The sequence below is a fragment of the Strongylocentrotus purpuratus genome, unplaced genomic scaffold, assembly GCF_000002235.5.
Source record: "Strongylocentrotus purpuratus isolate Spur 01 unplaced genomic scaffold, Spur_5.0 spur5_scaffold_15, whole genome shotgun sequence".
Taxonomy (NCBI): Eukaryota; Metazoa; Echinodermata; class Echinoidea; order Camarodonta; family Strongylocentrotidae; genus Strongylocentrotus; species Strongylocentrotus purpuratus.
The window spans coordinates 3,213,405-3,235,919 of NW_022145600.1; the positions used below are offsets into that span (position 1 = coordinate 3,213,405).

At 36.4% G+C, this 22,515-nt stretch overlaps 1 protein-coding gene across 5 annotated transcripts in view; it reads left to right on the top strand.

Annotated features, from left to right (window-relative positions):
* The window catches only part of LOC115917989 (regulator of G-protein signaling 12-like), a 61,268-nt gene that overhangs the window by 34,743 nt on the left and 4,010 nt on the right, over window positions 1–22,515 (top strand). For 3 of the 5 annotated variants that reach the window (XM_030985365.1, XM_030985366.1, XM_030985369.1), the window contains 10 exons: window positions 4,847–4,916; window positions 7,668–7,703; window positions 9,050–9,129; window positions 9,672–9,836; window positions 11,718–11,741; window positions 14,333–14,406; window positions 16,077–16,200; window positions 16,870–16,960; window positions 17,616–17,779; window positions 18,617–18,851. In XM_030985365.1, coding sequence (XP_030841225.1) covers window positions 4,847–4,916; window positions 7,668–7,703; window positions 9,050–9,129; window positions 9,672–9,836; window positions 11,718–11,741; window positions 14,333–14,406; window positions 16,077–16,200; window positions 16,870–16,960; window positions 17,616–17,779; window positions 18,617–18,851 — 1,063 coding nt within the window. Of the gene's footprint in view, window positions 1–4,846; window positions 4,917–7,667; window positions 7,704–9,049; window positions 9,130–9,671; window positions 9,837–11,717; window positions 11,742–14,332; window positions 14,407–16,076; window positions 16,201–16,869; window positions 16,961–17,615; window positions 17,780–18,616; window positions 18,852–20,968; window positions 21,023–22,515 lie in introns of all 5 variants that reach the window. The other 2 variants (XM_030985368.1, XM_030985367.1) reach the window with 2 other exon arrangements.

A 22,515-nucleotide genomic window follows, 5' to 3' on the forward strand; every position in this document is an offset into this window, starting at 1 on the left:
ATACCAGTACAATCGACTAACAATTGACTGCCTCGTGGTTAGCTTGGTTTCTTTTTATGCCTGGATTACATTTGGCCTGCGATTAGTCTACGGAGCCCGTATCCTGCTCGTATCCCCTTTTCCGTGCGGCCTCTGTGCGGTGGTAGGAGGCGGTCGTGAGATTTTCGTACGGATTCAGGGGCCCCGCAGCCTTTACGATTTTGTTTCGTGAGAAGTTAAACAAATTTGAAAAAATTGTAAGCCCGTAGCCCGTATACTTGTCGTAGGTGGCATTGCACAACCCCCGCACGGGCATCACCCGGAGGCCTCGCACTGATTGTGCACCAAACGTACTATTTTTTGGTGAACATGGGGGCAAAGAAAATCGTACGGAGATTGTAGACTCATGGGGCATTCGCATGGCAATTGCACAGCTATCGCAAGGTTGCTGTACGGTCACCGCGCCTTCTCCGCGCAACCTTTGCACGGAAGCTGCACAGGCTCCGTATGATTTCCGTGCGGAGGCTGCGGAGACTGCACGGCTACTGCATGCAAATTGCACAATTTCCGTACAATCTCCGAGCAGCCTCTGTACGGATTTGCCCCGGCCTGCCCCCGAGGGCCAATACAATAAATGGCACGATGCTCATAGATAATGTAAACACAAACATCGTAGCCCGTAGCCTCCTACGATGTCTACGAAAAATCGTAGACTAATTTATCGTACGTCGCCCGGGGCAAATGTAATCCAGGCATTCTAAAAGATAGATCACTACTTTCCTGTTTGTTTCACAAATTTATAAGAACTCATTCATATGCAATTGTTTACATTCCCCAGTTTCACTTCAGTGTGTGTGTGTGTGTGTTAATCTGTGTTTGTCTGGTAGAAAGGCATTACATGACGATTTCCTCTGGTGCTATATTAGAAATTCCTCTGACAATGTTGTTATGTCAAGGAATGGATAACTCGGGCAGTACAGGTCTTTCTGACTCTCAGTGTAATAAACTTATCTTGCAAACTAGAAATGGAAGTCAGAACAAAAGTAATACCTCTACCAGTAGTCATTTTTATCTTTCATTTTAGAGCACTGATGATACATTTCTGTTGAATTCCTAATTGAAACAGTACACACAAGATGATAAGAAGCATGCCTGCACTATAATCTTACTCGTTCACTCACATTTAAAAAAAAATGTATTTGATAATGTCATAACTGTGAGGCACGGTATCTAATCAAATGTGAAATACATGTAATATGAAAGTACATGTATGCATGAAGAGGGAAAACGATTAACGCAAGTGCACTTAACATTTCCTGAAAAATGGGAATCCTGAATGTTTCTTTTGTCTTGTCTATGCACTCACTAATAATTTGACATGTTCTTCTCTCCTATTTATTTTTCGTCTGCATTGCATTGTCTTTTTTAACTGCTGCAATCAGACCTTTAAGAAAAGGCACATGTTTATTAAAAAGGTATGAAGGTTATTAATGTTTCTCTCCCATACAAGTAGCTCTACTTGTATAGCATGCTTTGAAGTTCGAACTGGTGTGAATTTGTTCAGCTTGCTCATATAAATCTTGATGCTTTTATACCTTCAATCAATTTCCATCATCATTATGAAGCAAGTGAAATCATTATTTGCATATCTTGTTTATATTGTTTATTTGGTTTCTCTTGCCAGTTGGCTGGTCCTTTTTTCACTATTCTGTGTTTCTAGCATGTTTTAATTGTTTCCTTTTTTGGGGGTACCACTGTTTTTACACATTCTGTATATCTTGGCACACAGATATTGGAGTACAAATGTATGCATAGGGCATAGAAGGAGGGGGAGTATTGGTATGTTTGTTGCGCACAGCTATACAGCAACAACAAAAATGCTGCTTTTTATTGCATAAGATATGAATGAGCTGTCGGTATGTTTAGTAATGAGGATTTCTTAGCAGTGTATTGCCTGCTGCAATATCCCCCAGTATAGAAAGCAAATTCATTTCAAATCAAGAAAAGAAAATTATGTAAGAACTCGTGATAAGCTGTGTAAAAGATTCGTAGGATAAGTATTAATAATTCTCTTTTTGTTTCACTGTATCACTGCTTCTACTTTCTCATTAGTGTGTTTTTGTCACCTTTGTTCATTCTGTTTTGGTTCTATTTTTGTGAATTCTCTCATGTAAAATATCACTTTCTATTTCTTGCTGGTGTAATAAATGGTGTTTCTAAAAATATTAGTTTTTGGTTGATGGTTCTGTTTGACCTTTCTCTTTCCTTTAATAATAATAATAAATCATTTTTTCATAGAGCTTATATACATGTTTATAAGCGCTTTACATCAATTTAAAACGACGCATGTATATTTAATATCTTTTAATCACTTTCACTTTTGAGTAATTAGTATAACACATTTTCTAACATTGTTCACAGAATCAAATTGCTTTCTTTCTTGTCTTTCCTGTTTTTCTTCACATTATGATCTCGATCATCAGTCTGCAGAACTATTTCCTGATGACCATTGCTTGTTTTGTTAGTGGAGATTTCACAGTGTACAATTAATTTCTTATAACGCTGAATGAATTTAACTGATATTACACAAATGTAATCTTGTGTGTAAAGATGACCAACCACCATTACCGATAACGCACACACTCTTGGCTCTATGCCTCCTTTTTCTCACGATAACACTTCAGGATACAAAAGTACTTTTTATGACCCACATTTGATATCACAGCACCTATCAGGAAACTGTGAATATCCTGACCGAAAACTGATAAGATTACGTATATGAGCTGTGTGTGGCAGTAAGGGTTAGTGAGAGTTAGATGAAAGGAAAAGGGATTGGTATGAGTAGGCTGGAAATAGGTATTTCAAGAATATTTTCAAAAGATTATGAGGTGTATTTGTGTGCAATGACACCCTTTACGATAGAGAGTTCACTGTTGTCAAGGTTACCCAAATATTGGATTTTTTTTTCTTTTCTTCTGGTCTTGAATGAATTTTTAAGAATAGTCAAAATAAAACATGTTGAATTCTTAATCCCATGGTTAATACCAACCAGTTTTACTACAGGACTGTTTGTACCAGTAAATTATGAACAGAATAAATACCACACTAATTGAAAACAACAAATACTTAAATGCCCTCACACAAATATGATCATATGGGACCAGTTATCCTCAGTGTTGTAGTCTTGATATAGGCCTACTTGTGTATTTCTCATATGTGCTTATTACTTGACTATTTTACATTTTCAATCAGGTAAATGTGCTAAATGCCATTTAGTTTTTGTTTTTAACATTAGGTCTGTGTGAATTTCAGTAAAATATAACAATTTGATTCGATTTCTTTCCCCTCTTTGCTGGTATACTTATCATTTGTAATTGAAACTAAAAATGTTACCAAGTTTTTACTTACCGACAATGGAATTTTTAATGTGATTGGAGTTTATATTATAGACCCTGGTAAAGGCGAGATGATTAATTAGCAAACATTTCAGCTAATGTTTTTAATGAGTTTTATGATAGCTAATTTGTAAATTATTAATCTTGGTTTCAGAGATTTAATGCTGGCTAAGGGTCATTTCAGCTTCAGATTGAGACACTGCTTCATCAACTTTAGTCAACAGATACCAATTTTCTCGTTTAGAAACTTAATCCCCCCCCCCCCCCCCCAGCTAATTAGGAAATGTGATTGTTTCTATCTCCAACTCTGCGTCTTGTCATGAAAAACATGTCCTGGTAACATACCATTTCCAATGCCATTTATGGATATTATAGATGTTAGTTATATAAATTGCATATTCGATCAATTGTTTGAGAAAGAAAGTTCTTAGAAGGTGTGGGCAACAGAATTTAAACATCAGATTATATCCAATTTTACCTTTGACCTCAGGAAGGAAACTGAAGGGAGTGCAAGTGATAGGAAATGGATGAAATAAGCAAAAAGTGAGCTCAGAGAGAGGGAAAGAAAGATAAGTGAAGAAGTGAGAATGAGAAAAGGAGAGGTAGCCAGCGTGTGATATCCTGTTCAAGGAATATAAATTATTGCATTATATCCGAAGGGGAAGTATCTCGATTTGTGGTCGAGGCTTTGTGAAGTGGTTTGTTTGTTTCATTTTTTTTGCGGTAATCCACGTTCATACCTTGTAGGTGAGGGCGTATCCATGACAGACGCAATTGTTTCATTGATTTCAACAATTTTTTATTGTTTTTACTTGTAGATTTTAGGCAAGATTTGTATTGTGTTTTGGCATTTATTTCTTATACTTTTCTAATTTACCTGCTTTTTCTGCTTTTGCTGTTTTGCAGTTTGCATTTTATTTCAAAGTATTATGAAAATATTGTTTTGAATTACAGTCACTAGCAAAAATTGAAAGCACTTTTATGACCTATCTTTAAGTACAATATATCCTGAAACTTTTGTTTGCAAGTAATCTAGATTTAAGAATGTTTATTACTGCAAAATGGGAGATGTTTAAATTTGTAAAAATCTTTTTTTTTGGTATAATTCTGTTCAAGCCAGCTTTGCTCCTATTTTCTATACAATATGACATCTTTACTTTTTACTGATAAAAAATATATTTCTTCAAGATGGTGTACGTAGCTGCATTAAAAGGTTTATGTTGCTGCATGCAACAGTCTAGACTTGCATACTAACACTTGCATATAGAAACACAGAATGTTAGGAAGAATTGTGAGGTAATAAAAGTTTACCGGTATATTCAATATATACGTTATTCTCCAATCTTGATCGGAAGTGCATGTATAAATTGTTACTGGTCGCTATAATGTTTGCATTATTCATGAACAGTCGATGACGAACCAAAGTTAAAAGTCATATTTGATTTTCCCCCCTCTTTTCTTTCTTTCTTCAGAATGGCATCCCTACTGAGAAGGAAGACGACGGCCAGGAGAAGAAAAGAAGTTCCATACTGCCCTGGAGAAGTAAGTCCATGAAACAATGTCATTCTTTTCCAAATGATATTATACCATTAAAGATTAAAGAAAAAGTTGAGTTCTGGGAAGAGGTGGAAATTAATTTGTGAGCATTATCATTGTAATTATGCAAGTGATGAAGAACATCAGATTAAAAATGTTCCCTGAAAAGCATGGCTCTTCAAATACCTTCAAAACTCATTTGTGTAAAAATAGTAAAATTTAGCTGTTGACAAATCTATTTCATTTATGTGAAACCTTCTCACCAATATACCAGACACATAGCATGAAAGCAACATTTTCAAAAAGACCTGTTTGAAATTTTCCTTTGATATCGGTTTTGTTTATAATGCTGCTACCATTTACCTTTAGCTCTATACTCCTCTATAATGAAATTGAATTGGGCAATATAAACATAACAAAGTATGTATGGTGCTATCCAACCTTTTAATAACGGGAGACAAAAGACCAAATATGGAGCTAAATGCACATTAATATTTTCACACAATTGTTATAGCTTATACTTTATTATACTTTCTAGTAATCATTACGTGACGTTCATGATGCTAATAAGTTTCAATGGTGCAACGAGAGTAATGCATCATACCTCTTTGTCTCACCTCCGTTAATGATTAGCGATTATTACATGTCCTCCCAACGCCTAGACATCTAATCATAAATCATGAAACGTTTGAGGCAGCAAAGTCTGCCTATATAAGGTCAATTCACTGACTACAGTGACGTCTGTTGTTTTATGTATGGTGTCCTTGATATAGCTAACAAGGAAATAATGTTTTGAATGCCAAAGGTGTTTGATAACAAGTTGTATACCGATATGACATTTCGATTTTAAACAATAATGAACTTATGATGTTGGAGGCTACATGACTTAGTAACAGCAATGAGAATATTGATAGAATATTTCTATGTTAAAAGTTTTAAATATGGCAATATTCATTATTATATACCTCACTTAAGAAATCCAGCCATCTGATTGGTCGAATTGCATTCATAAACTTCAACTGTTCCTGTAAAATTCTCGGTAACCATGCATAAAACATTTCAATATTTTTAATAACCATGGTTATTAAAAAAAGTTGGTCAGCCTCCATGGTTACCCCATAGGTTTACATGTTAAAAAATGGTTTGAGCGATGGAGGATGCCGTATGTGTGCGAAGGATTGGTCGGTAATTTCAATACAATTGAATCTCGATCGATCTTACCGACAATTTTATCTTGCATTGTTGACATGAAGACGAAAATAAACTTCCAAAAACAAAAAAACAACATCTGCCGATAGATCTTGATCTAAGTTCGTGCAATATGCATTCCAAAAGTAAAAGAAGAGTCCGTATATGGAGCTTTTGCGAAGCATTCATCACACGCGAAGCCGGTTTCAATCCATTTTAATGTATATATTGGAGGAAACTACCAAGCATGTTAACGGCGGGCCATAGCCGAGTGGTCTAAGCGTTGGTTTTCGGTACACCTCTTGTTTGTACGCAAGAGTTCGAATCCCGTCTTCGACAAAAATGATAAATATTTTTAATTTTTCATTTTTTAGTCTATTTTTTTTCGGCATATAAAAGTATTAATGACTGCTAGTATTAAAAACAACATCTGCCGATAGATCTTGATCTAAGTTCGTGCCAATATGCATTGCAAAAGTAAAAGAAGAGTCCGTGTTTGGAGCTTTTGCGAAGCATTCATCACACGCGAAGCCGGTTTCAATCTATTTTAATGTATATATTGGAGAAAACTGCCTAGCATGTTAACGGCGGGCCATAGCCGAGTGGTCTAAGCGTTGGTTTTCGGTACACCTCTTGTTTGTACGCAAGAGTTCGAATCCCGTCTTCGACAAAATTGACAAATATTTTTAATTTTTCATTTTTTAGTCTATTTTTTTTCGGCATATAAAAGTATTAATGACTGCTTTAATATTCGAGAAATAGTTGTTTTCATACGCTCTCGGGAAGGTTAGAATTGGGCTATTCCCCTCGGCAAGCCTCGGGGAATAGCACAATTCTAACCTTCCCTTGAGCGTAATAAAACAACTATTTCTCTCAAAGCAGTCATTATACTATACTACAATAAAGAGCACAATAATATTCAGAGAAAAAAAGGGAGGCCATGTTTCATAGTGACAATAATAATAATAATCTGGATTTAAATAGCACTTAATACGGAATACTGCCTCTACGCGCTTTATAGATATTATTTCCCCCCTGATCAGATCCATTCACGCACAGAGTGCACCCTCTCCACTTCCTGGGGAGTAATCCTACCATATGGTCACCATCAAGGCATATGGCTATTACTACGACACAAAAGCTTTTGTCATCCTCCCAGGTCCCCATTTCTCTCCTGGGTATGGAGTGGCAAATGTAGATAAATGCCTTGCCAAAGGACATTAGTGCTGTGTCGGGGATCAAACCCTACAACCTATGCAATTCAAGTCAAGAGCTTAAACCACTCGACTATGACACCTGTATTGAGCATATTAAATGTTTGAATATATGGCAATGTCTATTGTTAGAAGATAAGAGCATATTGTATGATTCAGTCATTCAGTGAGGTAAAAAGTATTAAGATTCTGCAGAAGCTTCCAGGCATTCATGTGAATAGTCATTGTAAATTGAATCATTTATAAGTGACATGCAATCGATATTGTTCTGAAATTCTTTGGGATATGAGTTATTTTCAGAGATTGGTTTTCAGGATAATACTAACAATTTTTCTTACAATTTTTATCTTTACAGACAAGACAAAGAAAGTTAAAGATGTGGATAAAACAAGTAAGTAATTGTACATTGTCCCACATATGGATAACTGTGTTTGTTGTTTCTGAAGTGTGTCAAAAAAGATAAAGCAATTTCCGTAATTTTGTTAAATTTCATTTTTGATGACAAACCGGAAATACAAAGGATTTGTATTTACTACATGTACTACCACTTGAAAAACTGCATCATGTATGTAGTCTACCTGCTACCTCTCAATGCAAAATTACATTCCATGAACTCAAGATGACAACCACCTTGAACTTGAAGTGTATTCCAGGATATTTTAAGAATAACAGGTGGCCTGTTTGTCATCCAAATCCTGTATTCTTTTTTAGCCCCTACCTTTTTTGTCTTCTTCATTTGGTGGTATTTTGGCCTCTGAGTCATTTACTAAATGCAGGGGGAGATGGACAGTGAGGCCTGTTGTGGGTTTCTACACTGTCTGATAAATGTCGATCCCCACACTGTTGAAATGAAAAGTGCACTACCCTTGATGCCCCCTTCACCTGTGGTAGACCCCCCCCCCCACCCCCTCCCTGAAAAAAAGAATGACGCAGAAAAATTGAAAGCAGTAAGCATAATGTGTTTCTCATTTTTATAGTGTATATTTTATTAACACAGAAATCCACGGATATGCTTTGGTCTATCATGTATATGTAATGTGTGTGCAGCTACATTTTTGCACCCCCGTTTGCCATTTATTTACATATGTAAGATAAGTTAGATTTTCCCACAACCTGGATTTCAGTGACATATGGGCTTCACAGCCTTTGTGGGGGCGGTGTTTTTTATCCTTGGATGGGCCGGAAGGGGAAAGAGGGAGCTGGCCCCGTTCATAGGAGATCTACACCTTATAGAGCGTGACAAATATTGTTGGTCAACTGCTGTTCTCAAACATCATAAAGAAATAAATGACAGAATGAGATTCATGCCTTACTTAAATATTTGTTCAGCCTTGAAGGAAAAAAATCAATCCATTTATAGAAAGGTATTTAGAAGAAGAAAAAAAATACATGTAAGAAGCATTTTTCTATTTAAACTTCCTCGAAGGTAATCATATGGATTTGAAATTCTAATTAAAATTATATTGAGGCCCACCTGATGCCCTTTGAGAACACTAAATAGTACCTTGAATGCTACATAAAGCAGCAATTCATATTATCATTCATGTTCTAATTTGTACATTTATTTATGTTCTCATGATTGTAAACATTTCAACACTTTTGAATATCCCTTGCTTCTACATTGCCAACATAATACAAATCGTTTTACTGATACATGTAGCTAACCCCCCCCCCCCCTTCTAAATGTATAGAGTACACTTATACAAGTATTTTGATTGTGTTTGTGTTTGTTTGTAGGTTCTTGCAACGAGGATACGAGTGTGAGCAGTCGTCATAGCTCAGTGACCAGCAGTGATTTCAGACCCGCTGGGGACAAGGTAAAGTCAAGAAAACACTTGGGACAGGAGAGAAATAAAAGACATTCAATTTACACTCCAAGTTGAAAAAACAGTCATACGTTTTGAACATTGATTTAGTAGAATGGGATTTAATTAGTATGTAAACTTTTCTTGGGAGAAGAATCCGTGCAAAGTGCTTTTTCAGGTGCTGTTGATTGGAATTTTTATTTAATGATTTGAAATTATTGCCCAGCAGTTTGTTAACGTTGTCACTGCTTAAACAAATGAGAAGTAATTGTGATTTGATTTTAAAATGCTATACTTGATCAAATTTTGGTTGTTTCTATCTCTATGTTGTCGTCTCATTTTCAACCTCCCACCATCTATTTCTTATATTGTCCCCCCTCTCCTTCCCTCCCTCCCTTATCTCCTTCTCTCCCTCTTTCCCTCCCCCTCTCTTTCTTCCCCTGTCTCTCCTCCTGCCATCTCTCTCCTCCATTCTTTCTAATTCTCTTTCCTTCTCTATCCAAATCTTCACTAAATGCATTTCTCCATACCTTCATTATTTTTTTTCTTCAAAGTTTGTGGACATGAACCACTGCTTCCACATGATCTTCCCCAATAATGAGATCCTGACGTTGACCCCTGACCCCCAGCAGTCGGTCAAAGGGATCCTTCTACCCCTCCTGGAGGAACGAGGCCTTGGGCTCCAAAATGTGGAGATCTTCCTTAACGACACCAAGGAGGTGAGTAGCAGCCAGTGATCATAGCCTGGTTGATGATGATGATGATGATGATGATGATGATGATGATGATGATGATGATGATGATGATGATGATGATGATGATGATGATGATGATGATGATGATGATGATGATGATGATGATGATGATGATGATGATGATGATGATGATGATGATGATGATGATGATGATGATGATGATGATGATGATGATGATGGTGATGATGATGTCGATGTCGACAGTAATGATAGTGACGATTAGCATTGATTAACAGCACTTTATAGAGGTGTCGTGGTCGAGTGGATATGTCACCGGACTGTCGATCATAATGTCCGCGGTTCGAGTTCCGCCGCGGCATCAATGTCCTTTGGCAAGACATTGATCTACATTTCCCACACTCAACCCAGGTGATGTAAATGGGTACCTGGCAGGAATTAATTCCTTGAAATGCTAAAGCGCCGTAATGGCAGTCGTGCTAAAGCCAGGGTAATAATCGGGAGCGCCAGAAGTGTCAAGTCTGACAGACATAAGAGCGCTATACAAGAACCCACTATTATTATCATACCAGCTATTTCTAAGAGCTTTGAGATTATTTTGTCAATTCTCTCACAGTTCTCTTTAACATCAATAGTCAGAGAATCAAGAACGTACATTCATAGATTTAGCTAAGGAGAATAGTGAAAGTGATATACATCAGCACATCCAGATGATGTCTACCAAAGCCATTCATCTATTTGAGCAGGAAATAAAAGAGTAACACTATCTCATTATTGTCCATACTTTCAAACATATATTATTTACAAAAACACTTCAGCATATATCTACACATGTAAGTGGCGACTTCCGATGATGGACGCAAGATATTATCAAAGCAGACTGTGTACTTTAGCCTATAGCAATTGAAAGTTCTTGGGACATTTCCAGCAGTTCAGGTTCTATAGGGTATTGATAATCTGAATCAAATGAAAGTGGTTTAGTAAATATGAGTATTTTGAACTATGAGAGTACACAAGTGCAAACACCCTAGTATATTAAGAAAGGTTTGGAAGTGAAAGCAGTATGCTAGAAAGATTTGCTGTGTTGGTTTCAAAGTTGAATGGGATATTTTTAGCTACAGTCTCATTTGCAATTTGAAGTGATAATCATGTAGTTAGCTGCTTGATCATAGCATTTTGAATCTTTGAAAGTTTGATTGGTAGGTGGGAGGCTTTTGTAAACAAATAATTATCAGATATTTTGAATTAAATTGAATTGTTTGATGTGCTGTAGTCTGAGAGTCATTCCATTTGCAACAATCTTTTAAAGTGATTAACCTGAATAGGATTCCTTTTCCTGCTCTGTTCCTTTTTTGTCTATTTCTGTACATCCCTCTCTCTCTCTTCCTCTGTATTTTTCTGTCTGTCTATCTCTCTGTCTCTTTGTCTCCCCCCCCCCCTCTCTCTCTCTCTCTTCCCCCTCTCTCTCTTTTTTCTGGCTTTGCCCCCCCCCCCCCCCCCCCCTCTCTCTCTGTCTCCCTTCTCGGTATATACACATATCTCTCATTCTTTCTTCCTCTGTTTCTTCTCAGTCTTGACATTGCTTTACGATAGTTTGACATGTTCCTTATCTTTTTACTCCAACAATTAAAGAGAAATTCACGAATTTAAAGGCCATTATCAGCTTGAGAATCTTACCATCATATCTTAAAAGTTTCTTTTAGCAAGGAACGCCGTGGAATCCTCTTTATCATTAATGATTGAATGCTAATGAGTAATGAAAACATGGGCTCTTTTAAAAAAGAAACCATAATCATTAGAAGTTACTCCTTTTTTAAGTGTGTTGCGTTTTCTGTGTGTAGGTGTCAGTTTCTCCAAATTATATTCTTGTATCTTTCTCTCTTTCAGAGTGTTGAATCGGTTAAGCAAAAGGTATAAATCTATTACTCCATATAGCTTGTGCAGCTTCTGCTTGTGCAGCCTATTAATCAAACTCAAAGCTTTCCCAACTAGCTTAGCCAAATGTTAACGCTTTGCTTATTTCTGTTTTGGCATTTATAATGGGGTGGAGGGTTTGTTTTTGCATCTGCATTTCTGTTGTGTGTTTGTTTTGCTTTTAGCTATGTAGAAAGTAGTCAGTTTGGGGCTGTTTTTGCTTGTGATCAATTTGTATACTTTTTGTCTTTGCTTACATATTTATTCAATAAATTTTTGAAATAATATATCAATGTCACAAAGGGATATATTGTATATCATTGGATGGTCTTATAAGGTACCTGTATGTGACAAGGCACAATAGACAATAGCGCCATCACAGGTTTTCAGAAGTACCACTTTGTAATCTTTCTTTGTAACAAAAGTAATGCTGTGAAATTCCTGACATAGCAACAACCAGCTATATTATTATTGCAAGGTTGTGAGGTGGTATTGCTTCAGATTTGTGATGCTATTGTAACCATGTGTGTCTATAGTATTCACTACAAGGTGTAAATTGTTATATGTTGCCTGGCTAAGAGCTAAAAGGGTGTTAACTCATATCAGTCGGATGTAGAGTTGATGCCGTTTTGCTCTCAGAAAGCAATATCATCCTGAACTGGCATATATACATACCATGCATATCAAAAACCTATGTTTGTATTATGTGAGCCACGAGGGATCCAAATCATGCAGATATATCCCATATATACCCATACCTATTCAGAGTTTGATATTCATCCATTACCTGTCTTCATTTTTTTTGTACCCGGTACTTCCATTCCCTATCCAAATCCTCTTGTGGTACATTGAAATTATATTCATGTTTTGTATCTGTTTAGAACCTACTTGCTCTTTGGAGTTATCTGTATCCCCATTGTGTATACCCTTACCCACCCTGTCATTCCCTTTGATCCACCCATTGTGTATTCCCTTTCCCATCATACAAAAAAAGAGTTTCCTTTATCGGTATCAGTTTTGGTTGTTGGGGGAAAAAATGTAGCATTCTGTTACCTTACCTGTAATTTGTCTTCATCAGTGACCCTCCAATTGTGATTCCCATTCGTGTTGCAAACACATGTTTTTGGTTATGTTGGTATTGGCATTTGGTTAATGTGGTTGTCATAATCGGACCTAGTGTCTACCACTTCTCGCTTTTTGGACCCAATTTTTATATTCTCAATTCCTACATTGCATGGGCCTACGAACAGAACTTATCTTGTGTCAGTAAAAGGATTTGCTTCATTATCCACGTATTATCATATTCCTTCCCTTTCTTCTAGCATTTTTAGTGTAAGTTTTATTTTTAATTTTAAAAAAAAAATCATGAATGGTATTCAAGTCTTTCTCTTTCCCATCAGAAGTTATACCTAAAGCAATTCTCAACATAAACAGCTCTGTGTTTGGATGAATATTGAAAAAGTCAGGATATTTACTTTCCTTTTTTTATTAATCCTTGCAATTACAAAACTCTAGTCCTTCTTCTACTTTTATTAAAAGCATGGCTCAATTTGCTGCAATTTTATTTGCAAAATATTTACATATCTACCTATATCATAGCAAATAGAGAAAAAAAAGGTTTTATTTCTAAATATCAATACCTCATACTGTAGTTGATTGCAATGTAATTTCATTAAAAACTGCATTTAGTCAGTTCCTTTGATCAATTTCACAGTCCAAGACATATACCTGTAGTGAAATTTTACTTGCATAATTTATGTATTCCTAGCTGAATAAACACATCAGTTGAAATTAATTGCATTGTGAATAATTGATGTCGCATTAGTGATATTAGCATGCATTGGAAAGGAAGTTCAAATGGTATTTTCTTGCACTTGAGACATAATAAAACAACAAACTAAAAGCATGCACATGAATGCAAATTGCAAGCTATCAGAAATTAAAGTGCACCATTATTGTATGATTTAAGAAAAAATGAAAAAGAAAATACTTTTTTTTAATTTGTCCTTGCATCCTGGATCACTTATGCACCTACAGGAATACTGCTACTCATATAATTTGATTTAATGTATTTTGGAATTGATGTCAAGCTTTCAAAGTTTATTCTGAATCCCAAGGCCCATGCCCCATGCTTAATAATTATACGGATCAGATATGGTAGGATTGTCACATTAAAGGCACCTTGGATTTTCAGCATTTTTAGATTACATTCATTGTCCTTATGATACTGGTATGACAATGTAGATAATGACCAAATCATTGACTTGTATGAGGCAATTTTTTATTTAGTAGTTTGAGCTATGTTTTGCGCAAGAATGTAATCCTTTTTTATTAGACATAGTCCAATGCCCCCTTTTCACCTCTTATATATACCCCTATCAACATCAGATGGGGCCCTTTATAGTCCAAAATGATCATGTGACTTTGTAGTAGTTTGTACACTTGAGGTGCTCCCACAAAAAAATGAAATACTTTTTTTCCACATGTGTTATTCTGAAATTACTTTACAAGAATACAGTGAAACTCTTCATCATTATTGTACATGTACAGCATAACATTGAATTCCTATTATTGTTTTATCCCTATAGCTAATTAACTTGGATCAGCTTGCCACTGAGATGATTGGAAAGCAGATTGTTGTGGAGAGAAGGGTAGTCTTCAAGTAAGTAATGAGCTTAAAACCCCTGTCAGAAGTGAAGATTAATAAAGATGAATATACAGTGCGTCCCAGAAAAAACGAAACCGAGAAGTATCGATGTTCTATCATAACTTAATCACAACTATAATTAATGAATGATACATATTTGGAAAGCTTAGAGTCTCCTCTTTCATGTGATGCTACTCAGATGACGCATATTTCACGCATGAGTGATTAAAAGCAATTTGAAGGAAGGAAACCAAAAAGACATTTGGCGGGGGGTATCTGAATTTCGAAGAAAAATTCACATTTCTAGAAAGTTGAGTTTCTGTCCTTTCATATGACACCTCAATCAGGAAAAATGAGCGAGGAATAACAAAGTTCTGTTTGTTTAAAGTAGCCCTTACATTTTCATAATTTTAACAAACGAATTCGTTTTCACTGGGTGCCTTAACTCCGTTTCGTTGACAATCAGCCATGCATGAAGATTCTCGTCTACGGCTGATTGTCAACGAAACGGAGTTAAGTCTTTTGTCAAATCTGCTTTTTGCAACGGCAGGCACCCAGTGAAAACGAATTCGTTTGTTAAAATTATGAAAATGTAAGGGCTACTTTAAACAAACAGAACTTTGTTATTCCTAGCTCATTTTTCCTGATTGTGGTGTCATATGAAAGGGCAGAAACTCAACTTTCTAGAAATGTGAATTTTTCTTCGAAATTCAGATACCGCCCGCCAAATGTCTTTTTGGTTTCCTTCCTTCAAATTGCTTTTAATCACTCATGCGTGAAATATGCATCATCTGAGTAGCATCACATGAAAGAGGAGACTCTAAGCTTTCCAAATATGTATCATTCATTAATTATGGTTGTGATTAAGTTATGATAAAACATCGATACTTCTCGGTTTTGTTTTTTCTGGGACGCACTGTATATCAGCAGAAAGCTTTAATATAAGCCATAGACTACAGTAATATAAATTATATGCTATTTCAGTGTCTGTCAGAGGAGTAAACAGCTCTCTGAAAATCAAAATATCAAGCTTTGAAAATCAAAGTTGTCAACAAGGTGACCTTCACATCATTTAATTCCCTTTCATACAAGTGTTCCCTGCTTCATATTGAAACAAAAGCATAGGAATAATGCTGAAATTGTTGGGGACAAACCAAACATGTGAATTATTTTTGTATTTAGATTTAGCTTCCAAATGATGATTTCTGAGTTCAGACTGCCAAAAAAGGATCATAGATATTGCCCACTCATGATGAAGTCAAGTTTGTTTTGTGCTGCTACATTTCCTACAATTTTGTTTATTTCAATCCCTTCCATTCTGTTCAAATGTATAAATCATGCTTTAGCTTTCCTGTAAGAGAGTGATTAGAGTTAGGGCTAAGCTAACAGAGAAGATCTAGATACTTCCCAGACTTCTCAAATTGAAACTTCGCGAAGTTAAATGTCATGATATTTTCATTTAATGCCTATCTGCACTAGCTTGGCCTGGAGAGATTAGACCTCCCTGCATGGTCACTGACAGGTGGTTATCTCATCAAATCTACTCTTAATTAATATAAGAAAAAGGGGACCATAGGGGACCAATAGTCACTGCTTGGGCATTGTTTGCTATATAGAGGGCGCAAGTAGCTATAAGTAGTGCAGTGGGGCTTTAACCTATTTCCAACTTTCTTTCTTTACATCAGGATTGAGCTTCCAAATAAGAGAGTGATCGGAGTGAAATCTAAGCTGACCAAAAAGATCATAGAAGTACTCAGACCAGTTACATACAAGTATAAGCTGCAGCTAGATGCCCTCGTTGTCCATCTGGTGAGTAATACTTTTGATTGATTTCTTAGTAATAGTATGAATGATTCTAACAGAGAAGGAAATCGTGTGTGGGAGTTTTATGTTTGCCAAAGCTGCTTGTACGTTGTAAAGCTTGGCTGATGATTTCCGAAGCCCTTTGATAGCACAACTGTGTTATACCATGATGTGATCATAAATTCGTCTGTAAAAGAACAGAATTTCATTTTATTATGATTACTCTTATTATTATTAATATCCCGACATCAAGATTCTCAACATTCAGACTTGTTTAACTTCAAGAAAGATTTTGATAATGATAAGAATAATGATATTAGAAAAATATGATATAATGATGATGGTGACGACAACGACAACGATGGTGACGATGACAGCGGCAGTCATGACCATGATGATAATGATTATGTCATCTCTTGTTTACCCAGGGTAGCCTCATTATTATTAATACTGTTCACCCTGAATGTCCTACAATAATATTATTACCCCGGCTTTTGTGTTATATCTATTTCATCTGTTGTGTCAGTATTCCTCAGTTTTATTCAACATTTATATCAAAGAATCTTTCTTTGACCTGTAGGGAACATCCATATTTGGTGTGGTTTAACGGCAGATCAAAAATTAATCAGTGATACCATTTTGATGACTGACTTTTAACTGTTTATTTCCTACCAGAGTGACTCTCCTGTTCCTCTAGATCTGGACATCACCGTAGCCTCATTGGACGCTCAGAGGATACTCATAGAGACACTCGAGCAGTACAGTGGTATGTAAAGCTTACTTCTTTCAATTTATAATGATAGAACTGACAATGTGCTCAAATCATCAAATCATGTCCTGTGCAATACCCCTTTTGACACAATTTGCATGATACTAATGCAAACCCAACTTTCCATGAACATCAAGGCTCAAAATTTCAGTACTAGTTTAGATACATTCTCCAGGCCAGTTATCCAGTTACTGTTGATGCATCACAAGCACAAATCAGATTTCTGAGTATTTTTTTTTTGTAAGGTATCGTTTCTGGTCTTATTTATGGTACCCTTGGATATATTCCTGGCTATTAAATTGCACCAGGGATAGAGGATTACCGCCCCCGGATACAACTTCCCTGGACAACTATCTTTAGGTTTTAGAGCAAGGAATGGCATCTGGTTATGACCAAGTGTGTGCTAGTGCACTTTTGTTCATCTCAATGTCCTAGTCCCTCTCATAGGCTGTAAAGCCCTGGATGCTTACCTGCAAGTACAAGTATATACTTACATTTGTAGCACTTGGGCTATGTGAAACACTCAGGCTTTGTGAAATACTCGGGTCAATTAATCGAATAGCTCTTTTTTAAGATAACGATATGAAAACAAACCATATATCAGGACATTTCATTATTTAATTCTATTCACCCCGTAATTTTATCATTTCAGCTGGTTCCTATAGCTTCGGAGGGAGAGCTTCAGTTGGAGCAAGGGGTGAATCCCAGCAAAAATCTGGCGAGGTGAGGTCAAGCTCTGTTGATAGCTACCTGAAGGACGATGAAACAGTTCGTGCAGACTCCAGCAAGGTTGTCAAGGAAAAACTCACAGCACAGGTAGGGCATAGATTTAAAGGATAAGGTACTGTAGGGAGTGTGTGTGTGCGTAGAAATGACAGAGCTACGTGTATGGAAGTCTGTGGTGCCTTGAACTTGCTTGGTAAGGAAAAGATTCACTGGCAAGAATAAATCATATATGGGAACCTCCATTTTACACCTTATCAGATGGACATATGTCGTCTGTTACCGCAGAACCCAGGGGGCATGGTGTAAAAGGACTAAAGATGTTTTGCCTTCTGAAATTGTCATTCTTATATTTATTACTGTTGGAGGATTTTCCCTCCATGCTTTTCTCTGTAAAGGTTCTTAGGCTTGGTGGGATTGTAATTACCAAGTGGGTGATGTGCAATGAGCAGGATTGTTATCAAACTCCTGCGTTTTCATGAAGAATTTCAGAGAGAAAAGTACCTACATGTAGGTATATGTTTCCTGACAAGGGTACCAAAAGGGGTGATAGTTATAGTAACTTATAGTTTCAGTTTGTTAAATTAGAGAAATGCGTTCTCCCAAATTATCCACCCTGGGATGCTATTTAAAGCCAATTACCTAGGCTTTCTCTTTTCTTTCTTCCAAGAAAAGAGCTGCTTCAAGGCCTTGAAGATTGTGCACTGTGAGTGCCTGCTGGCCAGGATCCTTGTGCATATATGTACAGGGTGCAACTAAAAAAAAGTTTAATCCCGCGAGGGCAGTTAGGGGTGCGTCTTCCCCAGTGAGGACTTATATGCCTCAAGGGAGAGAGAGCTGGACCATGGGTAAACAAGTATCGGCCCAAAATCCTGCACACCGTAAGCGTAACTGCGCCATCTCTGATACTTTACTTCTGCTCTTCTGCAGGTATCAGCCCCGGCCATGTCAGCCTTCCAAGCGGCACCCCAAGGAGACACCATGAGGGAGCAGAGACACCTGGCAGCAGCTGCAGCAGCCAAGACCCCACCCCAGGTCAATCACCTACCCCCGTCCTCATCATCGGTCTCCACCTCAGCCCTGGTGGGTAAGGGCAGGACCGAGGGAAGGGCGGAGGCCAGGAAATCGGCAGGCAACCTGAAGGTCACTGGCAAGGAAACAGAAGGTAAGGGAAATCTCCGAACCAGGGATGACAGGTGTAAATTTAGACCAGGGGGGAGTTTCACAAAGATCCTAAGTTGAACTTAAGTTGGACCTAACAATTATGAAAAGCCGTCAGCATCTATGAAAATATTTTATAAAAGTTATTCTAAAAGGCATAAAATGTTGATTCAAATGATTCATATTTTCTTTTATCAAGGAGATTTCATGTTCTTGATGTGGAATTTATAACAAGTCTAAAATACTTTATTTTTCGGTTTTTAGTATATTTTATTTTAAGGCTACAAATGGCTCTCCATAATTTTTAAGTCCCAACTTAGAGTTAAGTTAGACTTAGGGTTTTTTGTGAAACAACCCCCAGGAGTCGTACTGTACAAAATGTATGGGGCTCCGAGCTATCCAAGGTTCTTTTCAGGCTAATCTGTTAAAACCAACTCCTATCCCACAAAGAACCAAGGGCTAGTTTTCTGCAGTTTTTTTTCTTCATTTGGGGCCCTGTGACATGTCCTCCCTGTTCCAGGCTTTTTCATGGAATGTGTTGTACAGAACGTATTGGGCTTTATGATGTTTGGGTGGCCTTTGAACTTGGGCTCCCCAACATCAGAGGCCACTGCTCTAACACACTGAGCTTCTAAACCTCCTTCATTGCTGGCAAAAGCTTATGGCTAATCTGCAATGTCACAAAACTTCTAGATCAAAGCTCAGTGCTTTAATTCCACATCTATGAACCTCAACCAGTATGATACCCAAGAACTAGAAGGAATTCCATGATAGGCTTTTTGTTATAATGTAATCAAATTTAATGGACAAATCTTAGTTTAGTGGACACAAATTATTACATTCACCTGTCAACGAATTAATGCTACGAATAATTGTGTTCCAAGAGTCAGAATGCGATTTGCACACATTACGTGTTGTTAGGTAGGAAGACAAGCCATAATGTTTGTTCTACCTAGCAACAATGAACGTATGCAATTCACTTTCTGACTTTTGAAATACAATTATTTGTAACAGGTGAATGAGATATTCTGTAGCAAGGCACAGATTTGTGCATTAAATTTGATCACTTTACGAAAATGGTCTATTGTCGGTATATGATGATTAGTTAAAAGTATCTAGTAAGCATAGTCTGTGACTGAAAGCATGCTGTGTGTCATCGCATGTTACCTGATATAGAAATTCTACTTCTAAACTGATAGGACCTTTCTTGTAGGTCTGTGTCAGACATCTGATACTAACCTTGCTCACAATATTAGGAAGATTTGAAATGATAGCATTGTCAATGCATGATCATCATTTCCTGTATCATTATCGATTAGCAATATCTCCTTTTTTTCTCTAATTTTCCTCCAATGTACACAATTGATGAGAAAGTTTCAATTTCAAATAAAAAACTTAATGTAAAACAGGTATTGTTCTTTGTTTCTCCAAACTTGGGGGAAAAAAACAATCACTGCTTTGACAGCTAGTTCTGGACAACTAATGCCAACTACAATCTCCTCTCCTCAACCACTCTACCAAATCATCCCTAACCCTCCCCCCTTGCCATCACCTAACCTGCCTCGCAGGGGAGAGGTAGTTCTCTTTGGGAATGGTTTCAGAGGGGTAGGGGGAAGGGTGGTGCCCGGAATCAAAGTCTCAGCAAATCTCAGCTAATCCTAGCGCACTGAATTCCTCTGCACGTTTTGCTATCCTCTAGTACTAACTTGGTTCTTCTTATTTTCCTCTTTGTATTTGAGAATTGTATTCCAGGTACCCTGCAGTCAGAACCCTAATCATCTCTATCATCTGTGTGAAAAAGCTTATTAACATTCATCTTTGTCTTTCTTTCCAAAAGTCTATACCACAATAATATCAATGAGATTTTGATTGTTAGTTAATGTCTACTCATGGGCTATTAGAATCTGACCTCTATCAACATAAAGATAAATGATTACTGGTATTTTAATTTTGATCTGCTTTTTAAGTTGATTGAGTTATATACATGAAAAGATGGTTAGAGATTAAGAAGTTCAAATATCCATATAGTGGTATTTCATGTCGTGTATTGAAACAGTATAAATTCTATCAAATTGACTCTATTCCTCTTGATTGTCTTTTCATATTTGTTTCATTGTACAGAAGTCTATGTATGATGCTAATGGCATCTCATAAATATTCGACTTGGCATGATTGGTAGGAATTCTCTCAGTATATCATTTCACGTCGTTGATTACTGTAACTGACACTTGCATGCTGCCCTCTTTGCCTTGCCCACTCTCATAACTATGTTACATAGCTGGTTATTACAAGCACTTTTATACCACGATACTGCATGTGGATATATTAATCATTTATCAAACCGATTACCTGTAAATTAGTTTTGGTGTCTGATTTTTATTCAGTTTCAGTTCACCAGACACCATTTAGTTAAAAACATTTAATCTATCATGTCCTTTTTTGCTGATCTTTGCATTAGCTCTTTACTAACAGCATGTCACAATGTACATAGAATAGATTAACTCTTCATACATGTACATGTATTCTCAGTATTATGTCTATACATGTATTCCAGTTACTGATACATTAGTCCGCTATTTTGACAGCTACTTGAAGATGTTGTACTTTGGGTTTTTCTTTCTTTATGATCTACTAATTTTTATGATTTTGTTTATTCATTTATTTATTTTGATTTGGGGGGGGGGGGGGGGAGGGGGAATCAGTTAGGATATGCAGAATGAAAGCGAATACTTTGAATTTATTTGGGACAGATTTTTTGTTTGTTTGAGGCTTTTCCGAATTAAATGTTCACTGATTTTACTCTCCTATATTGGTATGTAGGCTTTCATTGCACATTTACCTGATTTATCAGTTTTTTGTTTTTTGTTTTCTTTCATTTAACTATGATTTATTTCAATTTCTGTTGGTATCATACATTTTGCAATCGGGAACAGACCTTGATGTATCTGCTGTACATACATGTATGCATCCAAAAATTATATGTCTGGAATAAAGAACATTTTCTTCATGAAGACATTCGTCAAAGGTCAATGCACTCTTAATTTGATATAGGGATGGTAGTCATATCAGAAATGAGTAAAAAAAAATGAGGCAGCATGAATGCATAGCATTAACTTGTTAATCATATTACTTTCTTGTAATAGTTGCCATATAAATATTGATTTGTTAGGAAACCTATTTACCGTAAGCAATTGTAGAACACACTACTTATGAATTTCCTGCATCTTCCAATTTGGGGAAATACTAATACATGAATTTATTTGTTTCCCAAACTGTATGATTTTATATGATTTTGGCCTTTGGGGCTTCTGTTGATATCACAGTTAATTTTATCAATGTTGTTAATTTTTTAATTTTCCATACATTATTCCAACCTGTTGATTATGTGCTTTTTGTTTATTCATTTCTTCTGATGATGACTTTTTAACCTAAGCATGCAGTTTATTTCAGTTATGATTAAGTTATTTGCAATGATATATCACTCCTGCTACAATTTCATGCCAATTATTTATCGTGGTATACATGTACTATTGCTAAAAGGAAGAAAAACATTTTTCTTCCCTATGTGTAGGCTGTACATGTATTTGTTAGTAGATAGCAGTATAAACAAAAAGAATAAAAATCACAAATATATTTATGTATAATTACTAGCTACTGGTTATTTTGAA